Raw genomic sequence first — 11,970 nt, forward strand, 5'->3', positions numbered from 1 at the left:
CTTAAGTGAAATAAAACGATTACAGATCATTCAAAACACTTCCATAAAACTTATAACCAAAACTAAGAAATTTGATCATGTAACACCTCTTTTAAAAGACGCACACTGGCTCCCAGTCTCCCACCGGATAACATATAAACTATGCATACTCACCTTCAAAACCCTTCTTAATAAAACCCCAGCGTTTATTTACAAATTATTGATACCATATTCTCTAATTAGAACCCTTAGATCTAATGAACAGAATTTATTAACTATTCCATCCCTTAAGGTCATCAATACAAGACGACAATTTATTTTTTCTGTTACGGCACCTCAGTTATGGAACGCCCTTCTAATTTATTTAAGGGAAGAGAAGAATCTTGAGAAATTCAAAAGTAACTTAAAAACATTTCTCTTTAAAGATGCTTTTGATAATTGACGAAACTTACTGCAGTCTAGAATATTTTATTGTACTATATTACACTGTTTTTTTGTTATTCATTTTGTATTTTTCCTTTTTTGTTCTACTTTCCTATAATGATTTGTATTTCATCTCCCTTCTTTCCTTGTGTTTTTAAGTTTGTTTTTTTTGGAAAATATATATATATATTTTTTATAATATTGTAAGTTAATATGTATTGTTCTGTTTGTATTATTCCCCAGAAATTGTAATTTTAATTTGTTCATCGCTTTGAAATACGATAAAGCGATTAATCAAAACAATTATTAAACTTGAAACTTGACTTAATCCCCTATCACTGCGAATACGGAGGGAGAAGTGTATTGCGCTACAGTTTACTTGCAGAAAAAGGCACTTATCTATAAAATGGAGACATTAAAGTCCGCCTTTTAGCTTATTCCACCGCTTTCCCTGCATGCTCAGCTCAGGCCCCCGGCTCTGCCTTCCCTAATGGCTAAGGAGGGAGGAGGCGCACCATGGCTTTTGCTAATTAGCCCGATCGTCCCTTCCACCAGATCTCTCCCTCCACGCTGATTCCGAAAGCCCCAGCGATATGACACTGGATGGCAAATAGCTGGGTTTGGGGAGGGGGGGTAAAAATCTGTGCAAAGTTCTGCAGTGCATTTGACCTCGTGGACCTCAAGAATCTGAACTGCACATCCTTAAAAATCTGAGGTATGCGCCACTTTTAGTCTCTGACAGACCTCTATGACATTTTAGCACTGACGGATCCTAATGCTTTTCCCTCCCTATGCTGAGTCTAAAAGTGGCACAGACCTCAGGGCAAAAGTTTTGCCGCTAGTCTCAACATAGGGAGGGAAAAGCATTAGGATCCGTCAGAGCTAAATTGTCATAGAGGTCTGTCAGAGTCAGAGACTAAAAGTGGCACGTACCTCAGATTTTTAAGGACGTGCGGTTTTAGATCTGTGAGGTCCACGTTTTACCCCTTCCATCCGGGTTTTACTTCCATTACTTTCAGTGAAAGCAACATAGATGTCTCGATCTGTCCCCCTTACTTCCATTGCTTTCAATAGAAGGAAAACCCGGATGTCACAATCCATCTTCCTTTTTCTGGAGCCATATGGTAACCCTCATGAACCCCCCAAATTCTATAAAGTCCTCCTAAAGTTAGGTGCCTACATTGGCGCAACTAGTCGATATAGGCACCTTACTTAATTGATTACTGGGCTTAATCAGCAATAATTGGATTTAATTGAAAGTTCGGCGCACAACTCGCAAAGCACAATTCTATAAAAAGTAGGCACCTAGTCCAAAGCACGTAGTTAAAAGTTGACATGGTCAGGGGCGGATCATGCATGTGTTTGAGTTGGGGGCCTATTTTTGACTTAAGCCTAATTTAAGCACAGGCATTTAGGCCAAGAAAACCCCCAACGTAAATACAGTGCGCCTAGGACAACTTAAGCAGCGCCAAGTGTGATTCTATACAGTGCGCCTAAATTTTATAGAATCACACTTAGAACCGCATTAGTTGGTGCCTATTTTTTAGGCGACTAATCAGAAACTAAAAGAGGAAGGTGTGGCCTAGTGGTTAGCGTTACAGGCTCAGCACCCTGAAGTGGGAGAGGGGGGGTTCAAGCCCCATGCTGTTCCTTGTGACCCTGGGCAAGTCACTCAGTCCTTCATTGCCCCAGGTACGTTAGATAGATTGTGAGCTCACCTGGACAGAGTAGCTTGAGTAGCCGATTGTAAACTGCTTAGGCAATTAACACTGGCTCCCAGTAGAAGCACGCATACAACACAAATTCTACTGCACCCTATTCAAAGCTCTAAATGGAAATGGATCAAGCTATCTGAACAACCGCCTAATCTGGAAAAACACATCCAGACCAAGGAGAACTCAAGCACCCCCACCCCCCACCGAAGGCATGAAAAGCAAAAAAATATATGACCGTCTACTAGCCACCAGAGCAGCAAAAATAGACCGCCGCCTCTCAAATCTGCTGACCATGACTCCCAACTACAAAACATTCAAGAAAGGACTGAAAACCATACCATTCAAGAAATTTGTCAAATGATCTAACCAAACCGTATCCATCCTTCCCAGATCCCGATGCAAACTACAGCTATCAACCTTGTAATCTCCCTGGGAATGCCCAGGCTAATTTCTTGTTGTAAACCCCCAGAACCGAAAGGTATTGGCGGGATAGAAGACCCCCCCAATGTAATGTAATAGGTGGTATATAAATAAATAAAGTCAATTGACCCATTCAAGCTGCTTCTTTCAGAGGTGCACCTTTGCTCTGAGTGTCCCTTCAGAAAGTAAAATGTCTACCACACCAAACTATAAAGGAGCTTGTCAGTAATAAGCACAGAATTACAGTTCAGTTACGTTATCTGTCATACTACCAGAACATTGCTCGGTAGACCATCATGCCCTGCCCAGCCCATGTGTTAAATACACTCACATTTTCAAGTGTTATCTACTGCTTTTGGAAAGCAAAACTAATACTGTACTTATATGTATTTTGAAAAACAAATTATTGGAAGTCAGTTACTTCCACACGTTACTTTAGTGAAAAGGTATGGTGGCTTTAGTCCATTCTCCAAGGTAATATGCAGAAATGAAAGAAACAAAAATACCTGGATTTTTGATCTAAGGAAGAAGGGATTACCTTTGAAAGCTAATCATAAACTATATTAAATCAGTCCAATAAAAAAGGTATTTTTTTTTTCCTTTATGGTTTTATTAATAAATTACTTGAATTTTTTTCCACTTATTCTAATACCAGAAAAAAGTAACTACTTCCAGATGGAGGGTAACGTCAATCATGCTCACAGCCTCAATCCTGGTTTCCCAAAGCAATCTCCTTCCCTAACAGGGAGAAAAAAAAACAACCAAGCCACCTTTGCTTTTGCCCAGAAAAAGGTTTGAATTAGATCCTAAGTGAAGGGCTAGATATTACTGATCCCTTTTTCCCCCCTCGGGCCACGGATTCTGCAGAAGCGATTTTGCTTGTGTTTGGAAAGAGCAAGGCAGCGTGTGCTGCCTGTTCACTCCCTTCCTGAAGGGCCTGCCAGTGTCAGTGTAAACTTTTTGACACGTTTCACATTCTTGCATCCAACCGCAAGCCTCGGTCGAGCCCTCAAACGGTTTACGGCTGTCTGCCACCTAAATTAAAGGCTCGGCTAAAGCAAGCCGTGTGAGCAGAGAACGGCCGATTGCCTTCCATTACAGTCTGCAAGACAAGAGCACAGTTGGCAGCTAAATAGGCTGGTGAGATCCGAGGGAGAGATGTAAAGTTTCGCCCACATTTAAATGATGAGTAAAACAATCGGGTCGGGGGGGAAAAAAAACCCAAACGTGGCAGCCATCAAAACCTAACGCCCTCTTCTATAGGTGGGACACTGTACATGCTTCATGGGGGAAATAGTCTGAAATTCAGAATCTTGCATCAACCACTGCCCTAAGTTAACTGCTGCAAACTGACTTGGTAGGAAAGGGTGGGAAAAGCAGCAGCCATCATTTCAGTTTTAAAATACAGTACTGTCCTGAGACTTGTCTTCCCAAATCTGGTCCAGAAACAAAATTCAACTCCAAACCAAACGGTCTCCTAATGAAAGTGCAAGGAACTAGAAGTGACATTTCTTAAAAAAAAAAAAAAAAAAATCTTTATTCATTTTTAAACTTATAATAAGTGTGATAACATATCCATACAAATAACCATAAATATATCACTTAATAATCAACAATGATACATATAATATCCTTAGAAGTGACATTTCATCTCGAATTTAACTTTTATTAGGAGACCGTTTGGTTTGGAATTAGAATTTTTTTTTTATCTCCACATTTCTACACGTTAGTCCTCTACTGTTTCCAATTTTTTTGACCGTGCCAGAAACAAAATCACCTTATCTTCCCATTTTTGGTTTACTGCCCCACCTTCGGCAGGCTGCTCGCGTCTCCCCTCTGTCCCGGGGCTGTAAAGACACCCAGCTGCAACGTCCCATTCCCAGCCCAGTTAACGCATCTCCTCCGCTCGGACTGATTTCGCGCGTTAGTTACCTGCTGTACACCAGGCAGTCCGTGTGGTTGATCTCACGGTCGGAGCAGTACCTGCGATAGTCCTCCCAGACGTCCTTAATGGCGGTGACGGCCAGGATGAAGAGCACGGGGGCCAGCGCCAGCTCGGGCTTGAAGGCGTTCACGGAGGGCACGAAGTTGAGGAGGGCGATGAAGACGAAGTAGATGTTGGCGAGCCGGTGAAACTGCTCAAAGAGGTTTTTGGGCAGGAAGGAGAGCGCCGTGTACTTGGTGGTTTTGATCTCATTGCTGGCGGCGGCCACGGCGCCCTCTGCTGGCAGGGGCAGCAGTCGCGATCGCACCGTCCTCGTCTTGCCCTCCTTGCTCTTCACCTTCTTCTTCTTCTCCTCCTCCGGGACCGGCCCCCCCGGTTCCCCTCTCGGCTCCCGCGCCATTCTGTCTTTTTGCAGTCCGCAATGGTTGCAAAAAAAACCAAAATAAAATAATCCAAAGTAACAGCACTGCTCAAACAACGGCACTCGAAAGCGTCCTTTTGCAAAAAGATGTTGCCGAAAAGGGGCCAACAGAAAACGAAGCCACGTTTACGTGATCATCCTCCGAGCCACCAGGGTGAAGCCCAAACAGAGGCGGGAAAAAAAGTTTGCGCTCTTAAGGGCTGGCGGCTCTGGCCATGCTCCCGCGCCTCAGCCTCGCAGATGGAAGAAACTCGTCACGAGGACTTTTCTCGCTCGTTTCCTGGAGGGCTCTGTTGGCGGCAGCTGCAGATAGAAACTGAGCCGTACGTCACTCTTGCGAGCCCAGTTTCCGTTGCAGGCGGGCTTTGGGAAATCGACCGAGGGAGGGGGGATCCGAAGCTTTTAAAACAAAATTTGCAACTGATTTCTGGCCTCTTTTATTTGTTTCCGCCCAGTTGGTCCTATACCTGCTTTTCTGGTACTTTTTTTTTAGCTTATGGTTTGGTGGAAGAGGGTGGGGAGGGACAATTCCTGTTTTTCTGTTAAGGTCTCGGGAAAGAAAGGGCACAAAGGTGATTCATCTGTTATTTGGCATCGTAAATATTGTTTTTTTTATGTAGTCACCTAAGAACATATGAATTGCCTTACTGGGTCAGGCCAATGGTCCATCAAGCCCAGTAGCCTGTTCTCACTGTGGCCAAACCCCAAGGCGTAGGAACGTTCCATGCTACCGATCCAGGGCAAGCAGTGTCTTCCCCCCCATGTCTTTCTCAATAACGGACTATGGACTTTCCCTCCCTGAGTACCCCTTTTGCTGCTTGATTATCCAACAGCCCTACAGATTCCCTCACAGGTTTTCTGCTTCTGATGGAAGATGGCACTTTATGCCATACTATATCCAACAAATACCATAACGCACTTTATACACATTTTGGATAAGGTCCATAGAGTTTTGAACGTACACACTTTGACTTAAGTTTCAAGTTAGCTGTAATCTACACATGGCAACTGAAGGAGAAAATAGATTCCAATCGTGCCACCTGAAAAATTAATAAGATCTTGCTCCTGGTTTACAGAATGTTAAAAGTCTGAGCAGGCAGCTTAAAAGACATTCATATTTCCAACATGCTCATGCTTATTAATTTAGAGACTGGTGCACATATTTCACGAGTGATGGCTAGACATTTCTTCATCAAAAAGAGCCGAGTTGGACCACACTGTTATTATAGTCTTCCCAATAAATGTTGTGTGTAAAGTTTGGGTTGGCTCTTAAATTCCTTAACTTTTGTAAAAATCTGGCATTAATTCCTAAGCTGAAAATACCCAAATATAATTTTAAAGCATGAAAGGCAAAAAAGAGAAAAAGTTAAATTTGTATGTTGAATCTGCAAAGAGAGGAGAGCGTGACAGTTTTTGGCAGGATTGCAGCATGGTGATTTAAGATAGGTGGGGTAGCATTCCCCCTTGCATACCAGAGATGTGCGAATGGGCAGGAGGCAGGGTGGAATTCAACTTGTTTTTGTATCTTTTTAGGACTTGGATTTAACAAATAGAATACAAAGACCCCATAGAATGGTATTTTAGGGATCATATGCATTTCTACTTTGTAAATTTTTTATTATTTTCCAATATGAACAGTGCAAAACAAATGTATACATTTGAAAGATGTCAACCATAAAAACACACCTTTGAACACCAAATTTTAAAAAGATCATCATTATCCCCCCAACCCTTTACAAACCCGAAATATAGACACATTTCAATACATTGCTATGAAATACCCCCCTCCCTCCTTAACTTGAAAAGAGATATAACTTAAATAGATGCAACAGAAGCTGCAAACGGGCCCCACACTAATTTAAATACCTTATTCTTCCCTAATAATTCTGCATTCATCTTTTCACATTTATACATAGAACATAAACTTGCCCACCAGAAAGGGAAGCTGAGACTGTCAGAACTCTTCCAATTGCTCGTTATCAATTATCATTTGGATGGCTATCCCTGTCATTATCAATAAAAGCCGGCTTTTATAACGATCTAATGGGGGCTTAACAAGCAATAAGGTACCGCATATATCATACGCATTTCTCCATATTCTAAAAGCATTTTCATATCTCTCATGTGTATGCATTTGGATTCACCGTGTACCTTGTCCTGTAAGAAAAATGGCCCTTTGATATGATCAGTCTATCATGAAAAAAAAAAAAAAAAAAGCGTAAACACAACTGTTTCAATTTGGGTAATCAAAGCCCAAGGGAGAGGATAAGCCCTTGGGTAAGTAAATTACTGAATACCTCTAGCACTAATTGGTAGGGAATTTCTTATAAACACACACACAAAAAAACAACTACAACCCAGGTACGTCCATTTCTGTATTGATTCCTGAAGGGCTTACTGTTTGAAACTTGAAAATAAATATTTTGCTTAGTCATCATCAGGAGTTGTTCTTTATTCCCTCCTTTCCATGACATCTGAGGCACTGCTAGTGCAAAAAAGCCATGTTCGTCAAAAGCATGACAAGTGGTTTATCTTTAATTTTCCTCTGAATGGCACTCATATTTAATAAGCCTCAAGTTCAGTCTTCTCTTCATCTTTCCAACATAAATGAATGAAGATGGAAGGGCAGATAGCAGCATAGACCACACCAGTTGGAAAAGTGAAATGCTTCACCTGTCCTGGGATGTACAAATGTTTTAATTTCCAGATTGATTTCCAGACAGATTTGCTAGGGCATCAGGCAGCCAAGTGGTATAAATTAATATCTGACTTTTTGAACAAGAAACCTAAAACTAGTCTAAAAGACATTTGGAGCATCGAGATTAAGAAGCAGATTTGTGCTACTCAATGGCCATGGATTTGGTCTTTGAGGATGAGATGTACAGCGTCAGCATCTATGAGACAGACTTGGTTTTTTCTGTTGTATAGAATTTTCTGGACCCCTGTTCATTTGCAAAAGTTAGATAGTTCTAAGTCTAATAGATGCTGGCACTGTCATCTTGATATAGGGACACTGAATAATCTGTTGTTCTATTGTCCCTTGCTACTTAAATTTCAGAGATCCATATGGGGTCAAATCAATATGATATTGGAAGCTCCATTGTCATATGATGTAATGTTGGTTGGAACATTAATAATGCCCAAGAGTCCAATCAATGCAAACAAAAATAATTACTTCTCATCATGACAGGCATTGCTATGCAGCTAATCACAAAAAGTTGGGATAACATAAATTATAGTTATAGTTTTTGGTGGGAAAATTTATGCCAAATTTATAAGTTTGAGCGTATGAATTCATTACAATTGGGACACTATAATAAATTCAAAGAGATTTTGCCAAACTTTTGTAAGAATTGATCATTAGTAGTTCCCTTTGATTTCTGAATGAGTACTATATACATCCAGGAAGGGAGGGTGGGGGGGGGGGGGTGTTATGTACTTATTATATCATTTGATTGTAATGAGTGCTGTTAATTGTACTAATTGTTGGTTAGTCTGTTGCACTTTATGTTGACTTTGCACGCTGAACATGAACCACATTTGAAATGACCCGATAGAAGATTCTATGTTAAAAAGCCATTTGTTGGAAGTGCTGAAGTACTAACATATCTCTTAAACATTTTCCCTTTTATAGGCTACTATCTGAGAAATGATCAATGCTCTGTCTGTAGGACATGCCAGTGTCTTTTCCAAATTTTCACCAAGTCAGAAGACAAATATGTAAAGGACAGTGGCCACATAGTTTTATCTGTTGTAACCTTAGGCTTTACCTTCAGCAAATCCAGACTTTCTTTATTGAAATCTATAATCAGTTTGTGGTTCTTTGTTACTTTTAAAATCATTCCATTTTTGAAACTAGTACAGCAAGATGAAGTATGATTGCTCTCTTTTTGGGTCTTAGGGCTTTATTATTTAGGGCCCCTTTTTCAAAGTCACAGTAGTGAGTCCCGGTGCAGCAAATGTAAAGCAGCCCATTCAATTCCTATGGGTTACGTCGCATTTGCCACGCTGGAATTCGCTAAGGGTAAAAGAGGCCCTTAATGAGGCATTATGTCAACTTTTAAAAATCTTTAGCCTTATCAGTAATTTTAATTTTATGAGTTTGTTGACCGCTGACCTAGTATTCTAGACTTTTAAAACAAGTGCTTTCACTCTGTTGGCAGTTTTACCACAGCTGCTACTTGCAAGAAAGGAGAGAGAAGGTACAGTATTTGCATGTTTGTTTTTTTTTCACAGGGGCTGATTCCACATCTTTTAGTACTACTTTAGGGAGATTCCACAGATGTCTAACTTTTATTACGTTTTACATTTCTCATTAGGTGTTGCCTGCTGAATTACACTTTTTGAGTATGTCTTTTAAATTGTTATTCTATGTATACAGCATATGTGTTCTATGCATGTGTTTTATGTGACCATTCATTGGTACAGTTGGTGGTTTTTATGACTTATATGTTGGGATGTACTTTAATTATTTGGATGTGATATTTGTACTAACCCATTGGTTTTCATTTTTATTGTTAGTTTTACAGCCCTTGATGCAGACCTTGTAAGGGCAAAACATGATTGTGTTGGGCTTTTTATTATTAATGTATTTATTGTTTTACGTGGTGAATAAATTATTGTGTTGAAATCTTGGACTTCTGCTCTGATCAACATTTTTTGTGTGTATCCTGGATCTTGTGGATTGGCTACCCATTTGTTTTCTGGTCTATCTCTTATGAATATTCAGGAGTGACATTTCCTTTGTATTCTCTTGCATATTCATTAGGGATCGCCAGAAGTGCCCCTTTGTCAGGCCTCAAAGATTCAGAGTTAAGTTGAAAGGCTTATCCAGTACCTGTTCAATTTATTAAAACCCTGACACTACAAATGATAGTGCATGCTGAAGAAATGGGAAATAATTTGGAAACCCTTTTTATCTTACTATTCTTAGCTTTAAAGGGTGGGGACTGAGGGAAGAAGCACGTGGAGTAGCCTAGATTTATAGCCAAACAAGATAGGATTTGTGTGTAGTTTCCTTGGCCCTATGCCACGAAAGGGAAGGGAAGAAAGGTAGTGGGATGTACTGGGATTTGTTTTCTCTGTTGTTGACAGTGCTGATGGTAGCTGAAAAGGGGAGGGAAAAATTTGTTAAATCTTAGAGGGTAGATAATGGAACCTTTTGTTAATATAAGCTGAGCAATGTTTACTTGTTCACATTTTGGTTCAATAAAGCATCTGGGGGGGGGTGGGGGTGGGGTGGACCAGTCAGTCTATTACAGAATAGCTCCTAGCCATCCAGCTAGCATTCATACATTTAAGTGTACACATATGTATGTATTAAAGCTAGAAATCTAAATGTTTATAATGTGTGTAAATGTGGGCACGTAGGTTACATAATTGCCCTTCTATGTCTGGGAGAACTCTCCATTTATCTACCATTCCTTTTTTGGCTAGAGCTGACAAAGTGAGATTACAGGTGATGGGGCCATGGGCTTTTGCCTATTTTGCCCATCCCCTGAAATAATAATAATAATAATTTATTTCTTGTGCCAGTAGTACTAAGCAGTTCACAACAGTGAAATTAAAAAAACATTTATTTTTTTGTTGTTCAATATTTTTATTATTTTATATTATTAAACAATAACAATAAGAAAAGCTATACAACAACTTTAACATAGGTATGACGAGTTACACACATATATAAATATGATTATAATCATAAATGAAGATAACATAATACTTGCAGAGAGATGAGTGTAAGAGCTAGTCCGTAAATAATAGATCAGGAGTGTATTGTGAGTTCAGTCTGGTAATCAGAGGGGGACATAACAGACCGGAGAGAAAATGGAGTAATCTTCACTGGTAGAGCACCATGCGGTGTGTATGCGGGATCAGGCCTAGTATCAGATACCAGACAGTCACACATTGTCAATGGTGGAAGGAGAGATCTGTTCCAGATATTCTGCCAGCGTAGTTGGAGTAGTGAAGTTTTTGGTCACATTATTATAGGTCACACGCATCTTTGCTGGATAGAGCAACCCGTACTTTGCACCAATTTGCTTTAGACAGGGGACGATATTCTAGAAGCATTTTCCTTGCCTTGGCAGTTTGCTTAAACAGGTCAGGTACAAACAGGATGGTGCAGCCTTCATATTTTATCAGAGCTAGAGAGCGTGCTTGTTGCATGATTTCTAGAACCCGATTATAACGTAGTAGCAGAACTACCACAGGTCTGGGGTATTTATTATCAGGTGCAGGTTCTCTGGAAGGCACTCGATGAGCACGATCTATTTCAAACTCCTGTTTGAAAGTGATGTTCAGGACTTTAGGAATCATGGGGTTAAAAAGCCAATCATATCTTGCCCCTCCCGGGATTCTGGTAGGCCCAGAAACCTAAAGTTATTTCTAAGCGAGCAGTAGTTTGAATCCACGAGGTCAGCTTCCAGCGTCGAAATTCTCTGGGTTAATCTGAGCAGATTTGTGATGTTGGTTTCAGTCACAGTAAGATTGTTCTCCGTGGTTGAGACTCTGGTAGTTAAAGCTGCTAGTTCTGTTTTAAAGGTGTTTATTTCAGCCTTAATATCCTCTGTATCTTGTTTGGTTTCTTCAAGCAGGTCACGCATGCCATGCACTTCCATCAATGAGTTGTTGAAGTTTATCCTCCTCAGTTTTTTAGGTCGTCTATTTTTGCGGTGAAATAGGCTCTAAGCTTCTCCTTTTTCCAGTTTTGTTGGTCGCCATACTCTCTTGCACATAATTGGAGCAATATGAGATCAGTTTAGATGTTATAAGCAATGTTAATTGATGCTTTAAAGTGTGAACTCCGGGAGCTGCAAAGTTATGCTGCCATGAGCTGCATAGCTCACTAGCGCCCCCGATTAAAAAAAACATTTCAATTAATAAATACAATCACATACACTACTATGAGCAAATTAATACAACATGGTTAAAATACAATTTCAGACATACAGCTATTAATACCTCAGTTAAATACAACCTAATTAGAGGGAAAGGTTACAAGCACAACCTAATAAAAATATCTTTGGAAACTTATAATAAAAATTAACATTCTTGTTTATCAAATG

General features: G+C 40.1%; 1 protein-coding gene across 2 annotated transcripts in view; it reads right to left on the reverse strand.

Moving 5' to 3' along the window:
- Positions 1-5,314, reverse strand: part of ATP10A (ATPase phospholipid transporting 10A (putative)) — a 297,371-nt gene extending 292,057 nt beyond the window's left edge. Inside the window, exon 1 of one of the 2 annotated variants that reach the window (XM_033948248.1) lies at positions 4,470-5,314. In XM_033948248.1, the coding sequence (XP_033804139.1) occupies positions 4,470-4,882 (413 nt within the window). In that variant the 5' untranslated portion in view covers positions 4,883-5,314. The remainder of the gene's footprint in view (positions 1-4,469) is intronic. The other variant, XM_033948247.1, reaches the window with a different exon arrangement.
- Positions 5,315-11,970: the final 6,656 nt, after the last annotated feature.

Source organism: Geotrypetes seraphini, chromosome 6 (assembly GCF_902459505.1).
Source record: "Geotrypetes seraphini chromosome 6, aGeoSer1.1, whole genome shotgun sequence".
Lineage (NCBI taxonomy): Eukaryota > Metazoa > Chordata > Amphibia > Gymnophiona > Dermophiidae > Geotrypetes > Geotrypetes seraphini.